We start from the raw sequence: 21981 nt of genomic DNA, 5'->3' as shown, positions 1-21981 counted from the left end.
TTACAAATCTTCCAGATTGGGCGGGGGGCAAGGGCAAGAAAAGAGGTAAGACATGAGTGCTGTTTCCACCCGAAGTACCAAAAGCCCCAATAATTTAAGTATTATCTTAAGTATGATCAGTTAGCATTTAACTTGCTTTCCTATTTTATCTCTGAACTATAAAATGTTTGATTGTATTTATACTAGTGATATATGCAAGTTGTTCCACTGAGTTATGTGTGCCTTCTGTCCCCATCCAGGCTGCAAAGGCCTGAAATCAGGGGTCTTCTAAAATCTACTGAATCCTCATAGTACCTAGAATACCAGTCACAAAATAGATATTTGGTAAAGCCATGTTAATTTAATGACAAATGTCTGAATTTCAAATTTCTCTTTGATCGAAAGAATAAACTTCTCATTGTCCTTCACCAGAGCGCCAAGAACTTTTCAGAAACTATTGTCATAGAATGAAGGACAATTCTTTTATGGGACAAAATGAAATACCCAAATGAGAATCTTGGTCACCTCATGTTTTTTAAATGTTATGATGATGACTTTTGCCCATGCTACTTGGTATTCATTGTCCAGAATAAAATAGAACTGGGTATTGACCTCTGGCCTGGCTTCTACAAAGGCTTATTTCCAAGGACTCTACCTGGTACACAGCAGGCACTTGAGAAACGCTGAAAAAAACTAACTTCAAAGACCAAATTCTAACACGAATTCAGAATGAAAATAGTTTATAAGTTGTCTTAATATGTATTTTGAAGTCAGATGGTTTTAGATATATTTTACAATAATCAAAAAGCTGTTGCTAAATGCCCTTGTGTGTATAAACATGCTATTAAATCAAAACACAAAAATTTAAAAGTCCAAAAGTTTATTGCCAGAACAGCAAACTTCATAGACATCTTTTTAAAGTACATTGAAAATGACAAGCAAAATAAACAGAAAACTTTGACCAAAGAAAAGCAAAGATTGCTGCTATCATGCACATACAGTCAAATTAATACCAAACCAAACAGATACATAAGAGTATATGGGTCATACAATACACATTCTAAAACTAAAAGGAGACTCATTCCAAAATGCTTAGTTTTGGGTGGGTTTTTCTTGGGGAGGGGTACTGTCTACTAATACAGAAAATGGAAATATTTAGATGAGAAACAAAATGACTAAAATATTAATAATCAATTTAATTTTCATCTCCAACAGAAATCTGTATCATAGGCCAAAAGATATTCAAGAAGAATGGATCAAAAATCTAAACAAAGAAGAAAAGAAACAAATTCTAAATTCAATTTGTGCTATCCTTACAACTGATTACCACTTCATATACACTACATTCAGTGTACTACATTAGTTAAGGTGAGCTGAGAAGATAAAAAGCCAGAACAGCCTTACTACTTGATTTTAACCCTGGCAATGTTTTCTTAAGCACAGAAAATTCTATCACTATATTGCAAGCATTAGATTTTCTTTATTATTTAATAAAGTGAGAATTCGTATAAATGAAGTCGAGGTATAGCAACCATTTCTAACGAACTACTAGTGCCCAATAGAGCTGCTGCTAAAGGAGTAGGAGGAGTAAGTGTAGGAAGAATTCCCTGTTGCATCAAAGCTTCCTCTCCTGGACCCACTGCGGGAACCAGAGCGGGAGCCTGAGCGAGATCCAGAGCGGGACCCGGAGCGGGAGCCTGGAGCAGAAGACATGTTATAAGGGCTAGGCAAGCCCTTGGATGAAACAGAGGCGGCCTCCAGAAGGCGTAGGCCAGTGACATCTTCTACCATGGAGCGATTCATGGCATCCTTGTAGGATATTTTTAATTTGGTTTTGGGGCAGGTCAGGATTTTGGCATAGCTGCTGATATCTTGCAGCCTCTGAGCTGCTCGGCCGTCGATAAACCCCTTTCTGATGGCTTCCTCGATGCTTATTCTCCCATGCACTTCGGGGTCAACCAGGCCCCCTGTGAGGTACTGGAACTCCATGAAGCGCTGGCCAGCCTCGTAGGGAAGCCATTTTTCTTTCACTGCCTCTGCTGCTGACATCTTCTTTCCCTTCACACCTTCAAAGCCAATGAAGGCTTTCTGAGCTGGCTTCAGCCTGGTAGCCATCTCTTGATCAACCAGGCCCTGGGAGATCGCATCCTGAAGCGACAGCTTCTGACCGGAGGTTGGATGGATAATGCCGCCTGTGCAGGCCTGAGCCTCCAGAAGCCTCTGACCAGTGATGCTATCCACAATGCCCCGCTCTATGCCTTCTGCAATGGAGATCTTCTCCAGGTTCTCTGTGTCAAAGATGGCTGCAATGGGGCTTGATTCCTCCAGGGGGTCAGACAGAGAGCTGCTCTTGATAGTCAAGTTCCTGACACTGGATATGGTGGAAATCTTACTTACGGACTCATGTCGGGAGTTGCTAAAAACATCATCGACACCACCACCTATGCCACTGCTGTTGCCAACACCATTTTTCAAGGAGATCATATCAGCAAACTGAGTGAGGCTGAGGCTGCCGGACCGGTACTGATCAAAGAACTTCCTGTCAACAAGGCCCTTGTCAATAGCATCTTGAATATCATACTGACTGCCTGTCTTTCTATCTACCAAGACCACCCTGGTGGAGCCGTCAGATCCAGTGATGGTTATTTCTTCCCACTCACACTCCTGCTCACATAGTTCCTTATAAGTTTCATAATCAATAAGGCCCTTCTTGTAAGCCTCCTGAACAGACATCTCCTTGTTGGTTTCTGGGTCCACGATGACCACTCTACGCTTCCTCAGGGTATTCTTCTGTGATGTCTGCACCTGCTTCTTCTTTTCTTTCAGAGGCAGTAGACAGAGCCCTGTTTCCTCATCCTTGATGCATCTTTCTTTTAGCTGTAGATAGGTAAGATTTTCTTCAGTGTTGGGGTCAAAAAATCCCTTTGTGTCATCAGTTGGATCTGAGAGAATCTCACTGAGCTCCTCATTAAAGTAGCCCCTCTTGTATGCCATGTCAACTGGTAATCGATGGCTCTCCTTCGGGTCGATGATCCCACCGGTTGCAATCTGTGCTTCTAATAATCGAATGCCATGGCCCTTCTCAATGAGTTCCTTGTTCATCGCTTGGAACAAAGAGATAATGTTTCCCGTTTCAGGATCATTATACCCAGTGACAGCTCGTTCTGCAGACAGGAGCTTCTCTTTGAACTCAATACCCACCAGACCTCTTTTATAGGCTTCCTCCACTGTTAACCTCAAGTTGCTAACAGGATCCACTATAAAGCCAGTAGCTGCTTGGGCTTCCAGCAACTCCAGAGCAGTACCAGGTCGGACCAAGCCAATTTTCATGGCCTCATAAATGCCAAGCTTCTGTTTTGTGGTCTCATTGTAAATGCCTGCTATGCAGCTTGAACCCTGAAGGAAGTCCTTAATTCTCTCACCAACTTCATCGTAAGAAATTTGACCTGATTCCAGTTCATTTACAGTGGATAGTCCCAATATACCAGAATCCACTAGCTCAGAAACGGTCACAGGCTGTCTGATTCCTTGGAAGGACATACTTCTCTTCTGTACTGACAGCAAGAGCAGACCAGTGTGGGGTTCAATTCTGCACCGTTCCCTCAGCTGCATGTAACTGACCTTCTTTTGGGTGACTGGATCCACAAAGTTTTTCTGACTATCTCGGGGATCATTCAGGGACCTATACAAATCTCTGTCAATCAGCCCACGGGCCAAGGCTACATCTTTTGGCAAAAAGACACTGTTCACGGGGTCCACTACACCCCCTGAAGCAATCTGGGCCTCCAGCAGGCGCATTCCGGTTTCTCTATCAATCAAATTTTTCTTTATGGCTTCTGAAAGGGATACTGTCTTGCCTGAAAATGGGTCATCAAAACCAGTGATAGCTTTTTCTGCTGTATATATCTGTTGTCGGTCATCGAAATCAACGAGGTCTCGAGCTATTGCATTGTCAACAGTCAGCTTCTCATTCCTATGGGGATCAATTATACCACCTGTAGCAGCCTGGGCCTCCAGAAGCATGACTGTGGATTCTGGGGTGATTAGATTCTTTCTCTTGGCCTCCACCAAAGAGTACTTTTCCTTAGGGGAAACAGAAGCTCCAGCAATAGCTCCTGCGCCCCGAAGGAAAGGCTGGATTTCAGAAGCAACTTCTTCCACTGACTTTTTCCCCTTCAGCAGTTTGTCCAAGGTTGTTTTGTCAATCAGCTGGCACTCGTAGAGCTGCATCGCCGTCACCTTCTTCCTCAGTCCATCAAACACCAGCTTGGAGGAGTCGACAGTCCATTCATACTCAGTCTGGGTCTCCCGATGGGATCCATACGGGCGCTGTTTGAGTTTATCGATTTCCCTCTGAAGTCGGCAACGTTCTGTTTCCAGCTGTGACTGTGTGTCCCTGGTGGAATCCTCCAACTTTCGCCTGCACCTCTCTTCAATCCTCTTGATCTCAGCCTGGAGTCTTTCGATCTCACTCCTAAGGCTGTTCTTCTCTCTCTCACTCTTTTCTCTTTCTGACTCTATCTTTCTAATAGCCTCTTCTTTGCGGGAATATTGAGTTTTCCACTGGTTCAGGTCGTTCTGGATTTGCTGTTTCTCACACTCAAGGCGCTGTTTCACCCTGCTTTCTGCCTCCAGAGTTGCTTTGGCGCGGTTCAGCTCATCCTCCAGCCTCTGCAGCCTGATCTTGTCTTGCTCCAGAACTTTGATTTTCACCAGCAGGCTCTCTCTTTCCTGCACCACCTGAGTGCACTGATTCTTTGATTCATGAATCCTATTAGATGCCTATAATTTAAAAAGAAAGAAATGGGAAAAACATGTTTGAATCATATCACATGAATACCATAATTTAACCTCTTTTCCTACAATTTTCAAAACAAACAAACAAAAAAAAAACAAGCAAACAACAACAACAAAAAAACTTGCTTATTTTCCCTTTCTTTGTTTCCCTGGGTATACTGTTATTTTGTTATCTTATAAATTCATGAAAAAAATTCTGAAGATTTATGTTGCCACTTTGCGAAATGGCTTCATACTTACTTTTTTTCCCCTATAAAAGGAACTAAAAGTTGTAGACCTGTCTTGTTCTTAACAGCAATTAAGGTTCCAAAAAAAAAAAAGCAGTTGTGTTCCAGATAATTAATTACAGCTGCTATACCTACATCTCACCTGTTACAGTTATACTAACATGTTTTAAAAAGCAATAAAAATCTTTGCAAATATACACATAACCCACACCCAGCCCCACATAAATATTGTCTATAGAAGTCAAATATATTAGAAGCTAAAGAAGTTGTTTTTAAATTAGGGGTTAAAAAAAATAAAAGCCAAACAAGTGGGGCCATGATCAAGAGAGTAGAATAATGCATGCAGAAAAAGCATGCAAGCAAGAGAGAAAAAGTGATTTTAAAATTGCACAGAAAACGCCTATGACGTGGCTTTTATTTAGGAAATTTTAAATTAAAAATATAGGTCATAGCTCACTAAGTAAGAGCTATCTTCTATAAAATAGAGTGAGACACTCAGAGGAATTGATCTCAGATGTTATACCTATGCTAAAGTTCTAAAAGCAGAGCCAAACACAGGTTACACACAAATTGGCATTGACACAGTGACAGAACGGAAGTGCAAAAAGCACTGAAGCTACTTTAAAGCAGTTGCCTGGATGATGACAGATAGTACAGTAATAAAAAGAAAAAGTAGACTTTCTACAAGCATCCATCTCAGTAACAAGAGCACAGTTCAGGTAAGGTGACAATGAAGTGAATTATTTGAGAGACAGTGGAGCTGGGATCAAATATTTGTGAATACCTCTAAAGCCTGCTTTTGGAATTTCTCAATTTCCTGTCTCAAATTTTCCCTCTCTCTCTGTAAATCATTAATCAGCCCCTGCAGTTCCAGGGTTCGGTTGTTGCTGATCTGCAGTTGGCTTCTGAGTTCAGAGATGGTTGCGTTTTTATCACTATCGGCTTCACTTCGGCCCCTCCTGAGCTCATCATATTCCAGCTTCAGGTTCCGTAGTTCTTCCTCCAACATCAAGTGCTCCTTGGTCAAGTTCTCTGTGAGAGACTGCAGCCTCTCGATTTCTATTTTGCTTTCATTTAAGCTTCTGCTTTTATCTTCTATCGCCTTCTGGAAATGCTCGTTCCTCGTGTGAGCCTGTTTGACATTTTCTTGTTCCTGGAGCAACTGGCGCCTCAGGGCCTCTACCTCCACGGCGAGCCTCCTCAGCTCTTCCTGGGTCCTCTGTTTCTCCCTCACGTGGCCGTCCAGCACGTCCCTCTGCTGCCGGAGGTCATCCTCACTCCTTTTCTTAACGATGGACACCTGCTCCAGCTGCTGGGTCAGGCTGGTGATTTTTATCGCTTGCTCCTTCAAAGACCTCCTCATGCCTTCCAGTTCCTCCTCTAGCTGCTTCCTCTTGCAGGAGTCTTCTGAGGCCGTCCTCTTCAGACGCATCAGCTCCTCCTCCACTTTCTGTTTCTGCAACTGCAAGTCTTTCAGAGAACTCTGGAATCTTGTGATGTCCTGGTCCTTCACGGTCCTCTCCTGGGAAATCCTTTCATAGTCGATTCTCAGGCGTGTTAGTTCTTTCTCGTGAACCTTCAATTTGCTTATGGTCTCTGTTGCACTGTCATTTGCTTTCTGCAGGTCATACTGGGCCCTTTGTAATTTAGCATTTTCATCTTTCAGGAATTGTCGTTCATTTGTTTCCGTTTCTATAAGTTGCTTTAATCTCTCTATCTCTTTGTTTTTATCCTGGATTGTCTTGGCAGCGTCATCAAGAGACTGCTTATATCTCAGGCTCTCTTCTGTTCGCATCTGAGTGACCTGCCTCAGCTCAATCTCCAGCTGCTGCTTTCTCTGAGACACCTCCGAGCCCGTGGCCTTTTGCTGCTGGACGTTTTCTTCAACCCTCCTGAGATTCTCTGTGGTCTGGGCTAACGTGTTCTTCAGCCTCTTTACCTCTTCAGATAGGCTCCTGTTTTCTCTGGTGAGGTTATCTATCTGGGCTCGGTAGCCGCTGGTGTCCTCTTCCCTCTTCATGGTGAGCTGGTGGATGGTCGTCTTGGTGATGTTGATCTCTGTCTCAAACTGGTTTTTTAAGCTAATGATTTCCTCGTCGTAATTGTTTCTTACCTTAGCCAGTTCATTTTCATATTCCCAGCGGCGCTTGGCCTCATCCTGAAAGTCAGCTTTGAGTCTTTCAATCTCCTTGTTTTTGTCCTGAATGGTTTTTGCAGCCTCCTCCAGGGAGTGCTTGTGCCTTGCATTGTCCTCTGAGCGCTGCTGGATGATCTGCTTAAGCTCCATCTCCAGCTGCTGCTTCTTTTGCATCATCTCAGAGCCACAGGCTTTTTGCTGAAGGGCATCTTCCTCAGCCCGCCTTCGCTGCTCAGTGGTCTGCAGGATGCTGTCATTCAGCCTGACGATCTCATCCTTCAGATCTCGATTTTCCCTTGTGAGTCTATCAAGCTGGTTTCTAAGATTTTTGGAATCATCCTCCTTTTGCATGCTTATCTCCTGGATGGTGGTCTTCGTAATGTTAATCTCTGTTTCAAACTTGTTCCTTAAATTACTCATCTCCTCATTATAGTGGTTTCTTACCTTTGCCAGCTCATTTTCATATTCTCTCTTCCGGGCACTCTCCTCCTGCAGAAGAATCCTCAACCTTTCTATCTCGAACTCCTTGTCTTTGATGGCTTTTTCAGACTCTATTTTTTGCCAACCAAGGCTCTCCTTTTCACATTGCCTGGCTTTCTGCAGTTGGTCATAGTCACTCTTCTGTTGGTCAAATCTGTCTTCCACAGCCTTTCTTCTTCTCTTTTCATCTTCAATCTCATAAGTAAGTCTGGTGATCTTCTCATTGAGTTCTTTTATTTGGCCGTAGCACTTGTCTAGATTTTGCTTAGCTGCCTTTCCATCCAGCTCAGCTTGTCTCTTTAGTTCCTCTAGGCTCACAAGCTTTGCTTTGAACTGGGAACACTCTGTCTGATATTTCTGCAGGTTCTGATCCAGGAATTTGTTCTTATTGCAGTTTTCAGAGTTGGCATCTCGGGCCAGTCTAAGCTCCTCTTCTAAAACTTCAATCTTGGTATTTTTCAGCTAGAAAAATAAAATCAGAAATATGTTGAAACAAAAACACCTCATATCACAAGAAGGAAGCAATACTTTCCCCCTCCCAGACCAGTGTACTTTTTTATTTCTCTTTACATACCTGCATACATGCACACATACTGACATATATATGAGCACACACATGTGCACACATATCACACACATAAGCACACTCATATAGAGGGATATAAGACAAAAACTACTTGACAAAAATTCAAGAAATCTGTATTTTCCTCATAATTTTTCAATTGCTTGTATGATCTTAGCAAATGATACACCTTTGAGTTTCAGCTTCCTCATCTATAAATGAGGTAATTTCTTCCAAAAGCAAAAGCTTATGATTTTATAAATCATGTTTGCTTTATTTCAAGAAATACAGTAAGTTTCTATATAAACTCAATTCAAGTATTAGAAATGATTAGTAAATTAAACAATCACTCAATATGAAAAATTCAAATGCAGCTATCATCCAGTATGTTCTTAGTCTTGATTTAACACAAAGAAATAAAGCAAATATCTTGACCAAACGATAAATGAAATTACTGGTTTGGGGAAAGGTAAAATAGTTATAATTTTGTAAATATTACCTAAGGCATTTTGAGCAGTGTCCTAGAGCACGGGACTAACCCCAGGCTCATGAGCAAACTATATTATACTAATTGTGTATAAAAAATAGTTTTACCGGTAAGTATGCCCAAATCCATGTTATAGTGAGACAGTATTAATAAGGTTCTACTCTATTTAACTTTTTGATGCTTCAAGGAAATAAAATAAATAAATTACCTTCAGGTCTTCCAAACTCTTCAGCATCTCACTTAAGAATCTGAAATAGTCTCCAGATCTTGTAATTAGTTCTATGTACCGAGAATGCATGTCTGCAGCCTTGGAGAAACGGAGTGAAAGAAGATAAAAAAGATTATTACATTCCAAAAAAGCCCTATGCAAGTTGACTAATTTGTTTTATAAAACAATGAAATAGCAAAATTACAATTTAAAGAGTGAATTCCCTTCTTTCATGCATGCTAATGCCAAATTCTAGCAGTACATCAGCATGAAAAGGGCTAAAATCATTGTATTCCATCCTTAGCACTACAGGGTGTTTCCCCTAAACCAGGGGTGGGGAACCTTTTTTCTGCCAAGGGCCATTTGGATATTTATAACATCATTCATGGGCCATACAAAATTATCAACTTAAAAATTAGCCTGCAATATTTGGTCAAACATTTAATAACTCAGACCTAATGCCTTGGCAGGCCCAGACCAATGGTTTCAAGGGCCTTATATGGCCCACAGACCAGACATTTCCTACCCTTGCCCTAAACCCGTGGTCGGCAAACTGTGGCTCTCGAGCTATATGCGGCCCTTTGGCCCATTGAGTGTGGCTCTTCCACAAAATACCATGGCCTGGGCGAGTCTATTTTGAAGGAGTGGTGTTAGAAGAAGTTTAAGTTTAAAAAATTTGGCTCTCAAAAGAAATTTCAATCGTTGTACTGTTGATATTTGGCTCTGTTGACTAATGAGTTTGCCGACCACTGCCCTAAACCATCTGATGGGTGAAGTTCTCTGACATTTTTTAGGGGAAAGTTGTCTTTTAAAAATCCACAAGGTATTTTCCACTCTTTAAAAGTCTCCCTCATTAAATCCAGAATTTGAGCCTAATTTCTACAAAAATTCTAATAGACAACAGATTCAGATGTCTACTGATCATTTCCTAAAATGCATCACATATTGGTCACTCACACTAGAAGGAACATAACCTTCTATTCAGCCTTTTTGAGTGGATACCCTATAACAAAAGCTGAATTTAGGACTGCAGGGAAGACAGGAAAAAGGGAGGAGGCAGAAGGAAGGGCAGGCCCTAAGAGATATGTAATGACATACATACCTCTTGCAGAATCACCCCAGAAGGAGACTGAACCATGGTTCTCTTAATAGGTATGTTCAGTAGAGTTTCCAGTCCTGAGGTGTATGATGCCAGCTGGAGTTCATAATCCTGCAGAATAATAGAGTTTAAGAAATACATACTCCGTGAACTTATAGTCACTGACAGCTACAATTCCGCATTTCAAAATATCAAACTGTAATTCTAATGACCAAATTTAAAGGCTATCATATGTAGCTAGTGCCCATGCAGCTAATATTACATTATTAAACCAAGCATTACATCTTTATATGCTAACTGGAGAATTTTGCACATGCCACCAGTCTAGAGAATGAGGACCCGCCCAGCCCCACAGATATTGTTAATGTGTAATGAATTCATGTTAATGGATAACAAATTTTTATGGTTTGTTTTTAGGAAAGAATATATAAAATCCATAATTGCTATCCTCAAGAAGTTTATAATCTTGAAACGGAATCAGAAAATAATGTAGTTAATAATATTCTTGATGAAATACCAACATTCTTTGTAAAAGCAGCATACCTTAATTGAATTTGCACAAAGTTCGGCAATTTTTTGTACTTCTTCTGATTTGTCTCGTTTGCCAGAAATTTCATTATGCAGGTTCTATATAAGAAAATAAAATATTATTTACAAATGTTAAAGTGTATGAATATTTTTTAAAAATTTTATTTCACTTTTAACCACTGTTACTTGTTTTTTCTCTCTCAGTTTATTACTACATGTACTGGCCTCCTCTTCTCACAGTTAAACCTTAAGAGATAAGCATATGTTCTATTCAGAAAATAGAATAAAGCTCTTCAACTTATCTACTCAAAAGGTTACTTTCAAGTCAGAATTCTTTTCTGGTCCTTTCACCTCAATTTATAAAAATACTTTAGTATAATATTACATTATTTCTATAGTCATAACTGCATTTCTTTGTAAATATCTCAATTGCTTTCCTCTGGGCAGCCTTTAAACATTCACAAAATAGGCTAGTAATATTAATCATTTCAAACCTAGGCACTGCTATGAAAACCAGAGGAAAATACAGCCTAGACCCAAGTAATTTTAAAATAGCTATGGAACGACAAGTTGACTTTTACCTTCTGCTCATTTAAAAATCGCATGACTGTGTTGGAATCTCCAAACTTCATGGATTCTAAGGAATCCTGGCGGCGTTTGGCATCATAGAGCCACTTGCAGAAAGCCTGGTAGTTATCACGATAATTCCTCAGTTGCTTGATTTGTTTCTCCAGGTCCCATAATCTAGAGAAAGCACAGATAAAATTACTGAAATTGTTAAAGCACTGCAGTTGTCCCTCAAAGTATTTAACAGAGAGTTCTTATATGACCAAGCCATTCCACTTCGTATTTACCCAAGAGAAATGAAAACATACATCCACACAAAAAGTTATACATGAATGTTCATAGCAGCATTTTTCACAATAGTAAAAAACTGGAGACGACCAAAATATCCATTGACGGATGAAAGGTTAAACAAAATGTAATATATCCATACATAAAATATTATTCAGCCATAAAAGAAATGTAGTACTAACACATGCTACACCATGTGCAAACCTTGAAAACACGCTAAGTGAAAAAAGCCAACTGCAAATGACCATATATTGTTTGATTCCATTGATATGAAATGTCCAGAACAGGCAAACCTATACAGAGAGGAAGTTGGGAGGTAATGATGGCTGGTGGGTAGAGGGATTTTTTTGTGAGGATGACAAAAATGTTCTAACTTAGATTGTAGTGATGGTTACACAATTCTGAATATACTAAAAACCGCTGAATTGTACACATTAAATGGGTGATCTGTATGACATGTGAAGTACATAACAATAAAGATGTTTTTTTAAAGCACTGATAGCTCTGGCCAGGTGACTTAGTTGGTTAGAGTGTCATTCCATACACCGTAAGGTTGCAGATTCGATTCCCAGTCAGGGCATATACCCAGGCTGCAAGTTCGATCCCTGGTCAAGGTGTGTACAGCAGGCAGCCAATCAATGTTTCTCTCTCACATAGATGTTCCTCTCTCTCATCAATAAAAACATATCCTCAGTGATGACTTAAAAAATAAAAATAAGTAAAATAAATAAAAAGCACTGCTAGCAAAATAAACTACAAGCAAAATTCAGGAGATATTTTTAAAACCTCATATGCAATAAGACATTTCTTTGGTTAAGATGTAATTTTCATAAACTTTTAGTGAAAACACATCTGCTTCCTTCAATAGTCATAACAAGAGTTTGTTTATGGGGCACAAAAGAGCTTGATCAATGTCTTCTACTATTTCCCCAAGAACCTGGATGGCACCTGGCTTGGGTGGGTTCAAGCTTGGCTATTGTGATGTACTGTCTTTCTATTTCCAACAAAGCTATCTACAGGCCGTCCAAAAACAGAACACCTGTATTGACTAACTTACACACAAAACAAAACAAAAATCATTATTTTTATAGTGATTATTTCAAGTGCCATTATCTTAACAAACAATTGGGAAGAAAGTGCAGAAGGAGGTTGGCATACCTGTAGTCTATCTGTTTATCTATTCTTTGCCAGCGATCTGTCAGCTGTGTGACTTTTTCACTGAACTTGCCCAGATCCAGGTCATAAAGTGGATACTGCTGTGAAGTCTGGGAGTGGATCTGCTGGGCTTTCTGCAGTTCTGTCTTCATGGTGGCCAACAATGACTTCTTCAAGTTCAAGTCATTTTTAATTTTCTGTCATCAGAGGAAAAAAGAGTATAAATTCATCTCATCTACTTCATGTCTCAATGCAAATCATCAAATAAAATGTTTTTTTTTATAAAACTCTATAGAATATTCATATTTTTTAAGTGATGATCAATTCAGGAAAATATATTTACTGATTGTATTTCCCAATATATGTGCCAGTGATTTAGTTCCTTGTGCTACCCCATTAAAAAAAGGATTAAATGTGTAAATTAATTTGAGAAATGCTAAATATTACACTCCATTCCCTTCCTGAATAATTATAACATGTATTCATGTATTAATGGCTCTGAGAAATCCCAGAGTAAAGAAACCAGTTTAACTACGTTTAGCTAGGCATTCCACCGACTAATCTCACCACAGATTACTTTCTCACATAGTTCCTACTAAGGCACTCTAAAAAGCAGTGTATTAGAGGTAACAGTTAATATCAACATGTGTGGCCAACAAAATTTGGTCCTCAAATCCATGAAAACTTGGTGAAGCTTTATCACTGGAACTGAGTCCCTGTTACTCCCTATCCCTGGGCCCCTGTGGCGTCCTTGCACATTACCTTCAGCCCACAGCGGTAAGCTTCCACCTTGTCCAGATCCAGGCAGACGGTTTCCTCTTCAGTGAGCCTGGCTTCGTAAACCTTCAACATGTCTTCTGTTTGGAGGATGGCCTGGAGCAGTGCTCGCACTGAGCATAAGCTGTAAAGACCAAAAGAGGCAAACAGCATTGCCCGTGATTTCATTAAACTTTGAACCTCTGGCTGCTGCCACTATTAATGAAAGAGGACAATCATAAAGCAGATAAAATTATTTTGCCTAGTTTATAAGCTGCAGGAGCAATACACCCCCTCCCGCTCCCCCATCATGCTTCAGGGCACCATTCTGCCTTAACTAGAGAATGCTAAGCTCCCGCCCTTAGAGTGTGCCTGAGTTGTAAGGTAAGTTAGATCTCAGAGCAGTGAAACTGACACCCTTGGCTGAGGGTGAGGAGCCTCTCTCAAAAGCACAGAAGAATGTTAACTAAGCCTCTAGTGACAACAGAAACTGTGAGGCAAAGGATTCAGCAAGCCAAGCTTGTAAAGCAAATAAGTGTGACAAAATGAAGCTTGAGCAAAGCAAAATGTCTGAGATAAAAGCATTAGTTGTGATTACCTATTTAAGTAGCCATCTGTAACGCCATTGATATTTTCCAGTTTCTGAAACAGCCCAAATACCTCATTCTGTAAATAGCAATATTTTTCCGAACCTCTGAAGTTAGCTAGCATGTCTTTAAGCTGGTTGAGGACTTCAGCAATGGCTTGAGAATCATTCTGCACACTCTGTCGGAAAAGAAGGAACACTCTCTTGATTTAATTGTGTGATTCCCGTGATCATGTTTGTCCTTAAAGAGTTCACTAAATGTAAAGGATTCAAGAAAGGGGACTGACTTGACCTTTCCCTTCCTTCTTCAGGGCGGCCTTATGAACACTGTGCAACGTGACCCCTTACTTACAATTTACACCTAGGACATGCCAATGCAGTGCCCAGGTGTGGCTGGGCAGAGAAGACTGAGCTACGAGCTGAAACACCTGGGCTGTGGTCCCAGCTCCACCAGTGGCTTTGAGTTTTTATTCCACCAACAAAATCTCTCAGTGCCAGTTTCCTGTCTGTAAATAAAGATAATTCCACCTGCCGGGCCAGCATGGCTCAGCGGTTGAGCGTTGACCTGTGATCCAGGAGGTCACGGTTCAATTCCCAATCAGGGCACATGCCCAGGTTGCAGGCTCCATCCCCGGTGGGGGTCGTGCAGGAGGCGGCCGATCAATGATTCTCATCATTGATGTTTCTATCTCCCTCTCCCTCTCCCTTCCTCTCTGAAATCAATAAAAACATTTAAAAAAAAAAGATAATTCCACCTGGCTAGCCCATATCATAGGCTGTTTTAGGCAGAAGCCAAATTAATGTTTGTGAAACGTTTGAAATGAACAAAGTACTACTTGGCACAAAGGAAAAACACTGTAGCTTGATTCAGCAACCCACAACCTAACAGCAAAAGTGGCTAATCCCCAGCCTGGTAAACGTCTACAAATCTGGGAGCATGGGAAAGAAAAAAAGAAATCATGCCAGAAACCCATTTTCTCGAAAATGAATGTTTCTTACCTATACATATTTAAAAACAGGAGTTTTTTTAAATAGTTTGCAAATAAATACAAATGTACCGGGAACCAGACAAAATACCGAAATACCTTTAGCTCGTTTATTTTCACTGTGATGTGGTGAGAAGAGCCTTGGTCTGCCAGAAGGATGTTTTTAAGCGCCATCCTGCCCTCGCAGTGCTCCATCTGCCTGCGAATCTTCTGGAGCTCTATCAGCATCCACGTTTCCTGCTTGTCGTTTTCTCTGTTGGCTTCAATTACTTTATTATGGTTGGCATCTTGGCAGGAACCAACATGAGTGATTTCAGTTGTGGTTACTGTAAAAATATGTTAGGACCACAAAAACCAGAGAATTCCTAGTTAGAAGGGTGGTAGGCTAAAAAAAAAAAAAAAAAGTCGATACTGCATACAAATGTAGCTACTTCCTTTATCTGATTGTGAAAATTTAGCGTATAAGTGAATTTTGATATATTATTTTTCAAAGAAATGATCCTGAAACTAGTTTTATGCTAACTACTTTCTTTTCTTTTTAAATCTGCATGGATGGTTGCCACAAAGAGAAAGATGCTCCAAACCAACCTGTCTGGTGCTGGGGGTGGCCAGGGAGCTGGATGACCAGCGTCTGGTAGTGCTTCTGGGCATCTGTGAACTGCGACTGCATTTTCCGTTTGTCGTCATCCCCGAACATCTCCGAGCCTTGGCTGTTTCTGATGAACTCTTGGTAATGTAACTCAAGGTCAGATATTGTCTTCATGTAATCTTCCTGCCGCATCGTTTTCAGCTGGAAGTAAGCCAGGCAAAGTGATTTACGGTTGCCCCCATAGCCCAGCCAAGAAAAAGTCTGCTGAAAAAGGCCCTATGCTAAATGGGGCTTGGGACAATGCTCATCATAGGCCCGTTAAGATACAAAAGGTCTCTGAGGGTGTACAGATTGCTCCTAAGAAACATAGCAATGGGCTGTCAATTTCTTTTTTCCTACAGAATTATATTCTTCAAAGGAAATATTATTCAGAAGCCCCAAATGTAAAGCAGATCACAGCAAAGCTGTTTTGACTAAAAAGAGAAAAGGTTAAAGAAAGCCAAAAACGGCCCATTTCTAGCCCCTCTCCTCACTTTGAGAGGACCCCCTCACCTGGAATTCTTAGACCACAACTTGAAAACCACTGATCTCCAGTAACTAATGCTTTGACATTCTGCCAATAACTCATTCCACCTTTTACTTCTATGATACCCAGTCAATAATTTATGACCTAACTTTCCATTACATCTAAGGAGAATAGGATCCAGAATACTACAGGACCTTTTCCGCAGGTACTACTGGCCTGTCAGGTAAGTTTAATTAGTCTCTAACCAGCTACATGTGAATCCCTCCCATTCTACATTGGACACGCCAGAACCTCTATGGCAGGCTGAGCTGATTCTCTCAATGAGATACAACAGCATTAGCTGCACCACTAGAAGGTGTGACTAGCAGAAACACACACACTGTGGGGAGCAGCTTGGTGCCTCTTGCAGGCAGCCTGGGGTCGTCCTGGGGACATACCTTGGCAATAGTCATGGCCCTGATTTTCTCGATGTCGATCATGCAGTAGTGCCAGGACACCAGGCTCTTCATGTTGATGTAGAGTTGGTTCCACAGAGCCAAGATGGCTTCGTAGTATTGCTCGATCCTAGGAAGCCAAGAGGGAAACGTGCTGAGCCTGGCTTTCAAACTTTCCCGTGTCCCATACGGGAAACCTGGCCATGCTTACATGACCACACAAGAAACTAAAGAACTAACAGTAATGGGTGAAGATATAATTTTCACAACATTCAACGTTGCAATACATTTGGACTAATTTACTCCCCAAAGTACATGCTCAGTGATCTATCTATATATATAAAAGGTTAATATGCAAAGCGTCCCCTCAGGAGTTCAACCTGGAGACAGGGAATTCAATCGCTCGCTATGACGTGCGCTGACCACCAGGGGGCAGCGCGGAATGAATGAAGGCCCTGGACGGCAGCCAGAAGGTCCCCATCAGCCCCGATTGCCAGCCAGGCCTATGGACCCACTCATGCATGAATTTCATGCACCGGGCCTCTAGTATTAGTATGTTTTCAATCATTTTGATCAAAATATACAGTATGATTTTTTTGGTGTGTGTGTTGTTTGTTTGCAGAACACACTTTTTAGTGTACAGAGGTCTAACACTGGGCAGGACTTCAGGGAATGCTGATGGCTGCCGAGGCTTAGAAATGAGCACACAGGACTCATGCTTCCCTCCCTATTCTGAGGGAGCTGAAGATTTCCACAACTAACAATTTAAAAGAATCTGCCATGGACTATCTGTAAAATGAATGTTCCACCTATTGAGGAACGAATATTGACATTAACAGCACTTTATATGTGTGGCTACACCCAAAATTATTGATTGTCTAAAAAGGAAGAACTTTGAAACAATGCCTTTTAAGCAAATGACAATTACATACTCTAGCCCTCTTACAGTCAGACATTCTTTCTGATGCTCTCACAATAACTATAGTATCTTCAATACAGAATTGTAAGACAATGTAAGGGGACCTTCATGAGGTTCCTTTGGAGGGGGTAGTTACAGTGACAAACGGTGTGTTTAAGTTTCTTGTATAGCATTTGCCCCATTTCTCCCCGCTCTCCCATCATGTCATGGGTATGAGGAGCTTGAGCAACTCACTTGCCAGCGAGGTCCACAGCCAGAGGATTGGGAGGAGGAATAATCAGGCCGACAGAGGGCACGAGCATGTCCACGCCTCCCGGGCCCGTCACGTACCACTTGCTGCGCTCATTGTTGTCCTTCAGGATGCACTCGTCCCCCTTGTGCACAATTTTCTGTAAGGCAAGCAGCCCAGGTTTTGGCTTTACTCATGAGTACACATTTTTATCTTTTTTCTCAAAGATAGAAACAGAAATGAAAATGTGCAAACTGTTTGAGCTTTCTATCTTATTAGTTTTTCCTCAAATGAAGATAATCTTTACACAACCAACAATATTGACGCTTTACATAATACATGTGAGCCTGTAAGGTGTGTATAAAGGGAATGAGATGAGGTAACTTGCCAAAGGTAGCCTGGGGAACCCACTAATTAAGCAAAAACTCACCACATGGCTTTTCTTTGTTTGTGACTTTGTGTTTTATATGTTAGATTTTAATGTGTGGGAGTCACTTGTCTTATTCATTTGCTCTTAACATTTTTAAATAAGAAATTCTGGTATCAGGTCCTCAGAAAAATAACTTTCTAAATTGACTCCAGCATCTAAATAGCTTCCTAAGTTAACACTATATAGCTTCTTAAAATGGGTAGCTAAAATATGATACTATCTTAACTAGTGAAATGTAACAAGCTTGCTATTCATGTACTTCAATCTCCATTTTAACTTCTTCTCATCTCCACATAAGCTCTTAAAACATTTCTGCATGGTAAAATAACTCCATTGTTTTATAACATTTATCTAACCAACTAAACACATTTTATATTTCTTAAGTCCTCCATAATTTTTACAAGAAAAATTATGTGGGAATTACATAAATAATTACTGAAAACAAGTCCTCAAGTGTCCCTCTCGGGGGACACTTTGCATAATTCCCTCATTTGTGGGAATTACATAAATAATTACTGAAAACAAGTCCTCTTTCCATACCAATACTTGTATTCACCACGGCGCCTGCAGACTTGGTATGCTCAATTACTGCATAAAATCTGCAATGACATGCACTCTATATGCAGCAGGACGCTCACATGTGTTATGATAGAAGTTTAAAGATAAGCGTGATCACAGACTAACAAGTTTTGCATATTAGGGAAAAAAGCATGAAGACTTGGAAGCGTTTAAAAATAAGCCCTGTCCTAATCATTGACACGACCATGTGATTGTGAACAAAGCTGCTGCGCTTGCTCAGCACTTGCTACTTTGTGTACAAAAAGACATTAACTGTGGCACTCGCTGGAACCTGCATCTGCTCTCTTGATGGACAAAAGTCTATCCCTAAAGGAAGGGAACGCTTTTGTATCGCTCTGCAGGCGCCAGTACACACCTGGTCTTGTTTGTAGTCACACAGAGCCCTGAGAATAATGGGCTTGCTGCTTCTGTAGTCTGGGTTCCGCGGCTTCAGCTGCACAATCTTCTTGGACTTGTTCACCAAGTTCTGTACCTGACGCTTGTATTCAAGGATTTTCTCTCGTTCTCTCTGCAATTGCAAATAAAATCATACCTTAACATAGACACTCTGTGAATTTTGGGTAAGATCTTTAAATGGCATTAGTATAGCTACTGTGACATTACAAATGACATATTGCTGTATTTGCGTTAGCCGTAAAAAGCCACAAATTCATCTATCTTCAGGGACTATGGGAACCTTTCATAATAAGCAACTCAAGAAGCTACAGAGCTGTGAATTAAGTGGGCAGGAAAGAATATCATTGGGTAAAAGGACACTGATGTTGATAAAACCTGAAGTATGCTTTTCCAAAGGAATTTTCATGTTATCCTCTCCATTTTCATTTTGAGCAATAGTAATTACTTTAGTAAAAGTAATTTTCAACAGTAGCTGAGGATATAAAGGAATTTATTTTGAGAAAAGCCACTGAGAGATGAAGAAAACGCTTGTCTGAGCTTTAGACACGTGTTCTATACAATAATGCAAATCCGCAGTCTGAACTGCGTCGGTGGCATTTTATCTGCCCTGCTAAGACCGCTGAGAGCCGGGGCCTGGGCCTGAGGTGGTACCTCCAGCTCCTTGATCTGGTCCAGCAGGCGCTGCAGGGGCATGTTCTTGTCACAGGGGTACTTCTTCCTGATGGAGTCTTGAAGGCCCTTCAGGTAGGCTTCAGTTGACTGGGCCTCTTCAAAAAACTGTTCAGGGTGAGAGTGATCCCGTGTCCATGAAAAGCAATTCAATAAGCAATATCATCTACTATTTCTATTTCAAGGACTATCTTCCCTAAGAATCTGTTGCTCGGTGGCTAAAGAAAAGTCATAGCAGAAAGGATTTTGACTCATGTGACAATAGGAGACTATTTGAGTGATGGATGACCAGGTTACCAATCTATGTTCCTCTAAATTAAAAACTAATAAGTAGTATTTACGCAATGCTTTGAACAGTGTTTTCAGTACTTTTTAAAACATTCAGAAGATAAGGTATTATGACCTACAAGACAATTAAATTATTACTAAGTATAAAAACCTGAAAGTAGGCAGCATTTTCTTTGAGATGAACATCAATGCACTTGGTGATCTGAAGAATCCAGCTCCACTGTGTCTGAAGAGTATCCATATAGGCCTGCAACCAGAAAACATCGGCTGTATCGGCTGTCTCACCACCACTCAGCCAGAGAGGGGCATCTATTCTACCATAGACACGTGAGCCTGAATGAAAGCTATGAAATATTTTTTAAATATATTTTTATTGATTTCAGAGAGGAAGGAAGAGGGAGAGAGAGATAGAAACACCCATGATGAGAAAGAATCATGGATCGGCTGCCTCCTGCAAGTCCCCCACTGGGGATCGAGCCCACAACCCGGGCATGTGCCCTTGACTGGAATCGAACCTGGGACCTTTCAGTTCGCAGGCCAACGCTCTATCCACTGAGCCAAACCGGCTAGGGCATGAAACATTTTTTTATCTAATTCCAAATCAAGGAAACTTCTTTCCAAATATTAAAAACAGAATTTTCCAACTGGGAACTCTTGATATGACAGAAATTAAATTTTAAAACAAGTTTTAACGAATAGATGCCATTAGGAGTATCAGACAAAACACTCACCCAAATGGCATTGCTACTGACCAATGAGAACAGACCCTGGGGACAGCCCTGGAACAGGGTTCCTCTTGCACCACACAAGCCCTTTTCCTAGACCCTGGGAGGCCCAGGCACCCATGTGAGGCCTGAGGGGCCTACGGCAGAGACTCTTACCAACTGATATGGAAATACTTAAATGTTTTAAACAACCAATATGACCTTACCAGGGCTACCAGCTAATGTCAGCCTTGAGCCCAGCCCACAGATGGCAGTCCAGGGCAGAGGTCAGCAAACTACAGCCCCAAGGACCACAGCTGGCCCACTTGCCTGCATTCACTCATACAGTTTTATGGTCATGCTCATTCATTCACATATTGTTACGGTTGTTTTCACAGTGCAATGGTGGCAGTTAAAGAAGTTCAACAGACACCCAATGGCTGGCTAGTCTAAAATATTATTTGGTCCTTTCCAGAAAAAGATTGTCAAGCCCTGGTCTAGGTTCCCATTTTATCCTAATAAAAACGTAAATCTCATGACACCTACCTCAATTTTGTCTGAAGCTGGATGCTGATTGAGGACAAGCTGGTCACTTTCTTGCTTAAGCTTATTGAGCTCTTTTTCCTTAACTTCCAGTTGACTCATGCGTATCTGTGAATGAACAAAAAACAAATCCTTCAGGCAAGTCACCAACAGCCTTCCAGCATTTCCACCACAGGATGTTAAATACAAATTGCATCTGGGAAATGGACAACACCAAAGAATCTCGTTAAGTTTTCCTCAAGAATCCTGGCATTTTTAAGACTGGAAAGGGCGTTAGACATCACTCAGTATGTGGCTGAGGCCAGCCTGGTGATACGTCTCTCCAAATTCACACAGGGAAAGTGACCGAGCTACAACGAACACTGAGACTTTCTAATTCTAGGTTTTAATGCACCCTGCTACTACGCTACACCACTCTAGGATATGTGAGAGAACTAATTCTTACACTATCTACTGTCTTCTGGGAAGTTAATGCATAAGTCACTGAAAGGAATGGTTTTCATGACCGTTTTGACAGGCTGAATGCCAACGGGCTGGTGAAATTATTGCGAGTCCATTCACCCCTGCCTCCAGGCGAGCATCTACTACTTAGGGACAAGCTTACGGAGAAGGCCTCCTGTTTCTGGGCGATGTTGGTGTTCTTGTCACTCCAGTCATAGAGCAGCTCCTCCTCCTCGCAGTCGTTGATCCACATGATCTCTCGGGACGTGGCCTGGATGATGTTCTGCAGCTGTCGCAGGTGATCCATTCTCTCAAAGGACCCTTTCTGCACGGGATGTTCAAAAGCAGCATTAGGATACCTACATGCAGTTAACGGTATTCCCTGCAGATTT

General features: G+C 41.2%; 1 protein-coding gene across 3 annotated transcripts in view; it reads right to left on the bottom strand.

The window, feature by feature from the left end:
• Nucleotides 1–842: 842 nt before the first annotated feature.
• DSP (desmoplakin) overlaps nt 843–21981 on the bottom strand; it is a 42274-nt gene continuing 21135 nt past the window's right edge. For 2 of the 3 annotated variants that reach the window (XM_079776836.1, XM_079776837.1), the window contains exons 7-24: nt 21753–21914; nt 21152–21256; nt 20053–20148; nt 19596–19721; nt 18904–19056; nt 17545–17699; nt 16395–16521; nt 15431–15632; nt 14942–15168; nt 13869–14035; nt 13277–13415; nt 12518–12711; nt 11086–11248; nt 10520–10603; nt 9980–10087; nt 8878–8976; nt 5788–8082; nt 843–4761 (exon numbers count right to left, since the gene is read on the bottom strand). In XM_079776836.1, the coding sequence (XP_079632962.1) occupies nt 1528–4761; nt 5788–8082; nt 8878–8976; nt 9980–10087; nt 10520–10603; nt 11086–11248; nt 12518–12711; nt 13277–13415; nt 13869–14035; nt 14942–15168; nt 15431–15632; nt 16395–16521; nt 17545–17699; nt 18904–19056; nt 19596–19721; nt 20053–20148; nt 21152–21256; nt 21753–21914 (7836 nt within the window). In that variant the 3' untranslated portion in view covers nt 843–1527. The remainder of the gene's footprint in view (nt 4762–5787; nt 8083–8877; nt 8977–9979; nt 10088–10519; nt 10604–11085; nt 11249–12517; nt 12712–13276; nt 13416–13868; nt 14036–14941; nt 15169–15430; nt 15633–16394; nt 16522–17544; nt 17700–18903; nt 19057–19595; nt 19722–20052; nt 20149–21151; nt 21257–21752; nt 21915–21981) is intronic. The other variant, XM_079776838.1, reaches the window with a different exon arrangement.

Source organism: Cnephaeus nilssonii (genome assembly GCF_951640355.1).
Source record: "Cnephaeus nilssonii genome assembly, chromosome: 7".
NCBI lineage: Eukaryota > Metazoa > Chordata > Mammalia > Chiroptera > Vespertilionidae > Cnephaeus > Cnephaeus nilssonii.
The sequence above is the reverse complement of the archived record's forward strand: the minus strand, read 5'-3'. Positions and strand labels throughout refer to the sequence as shown.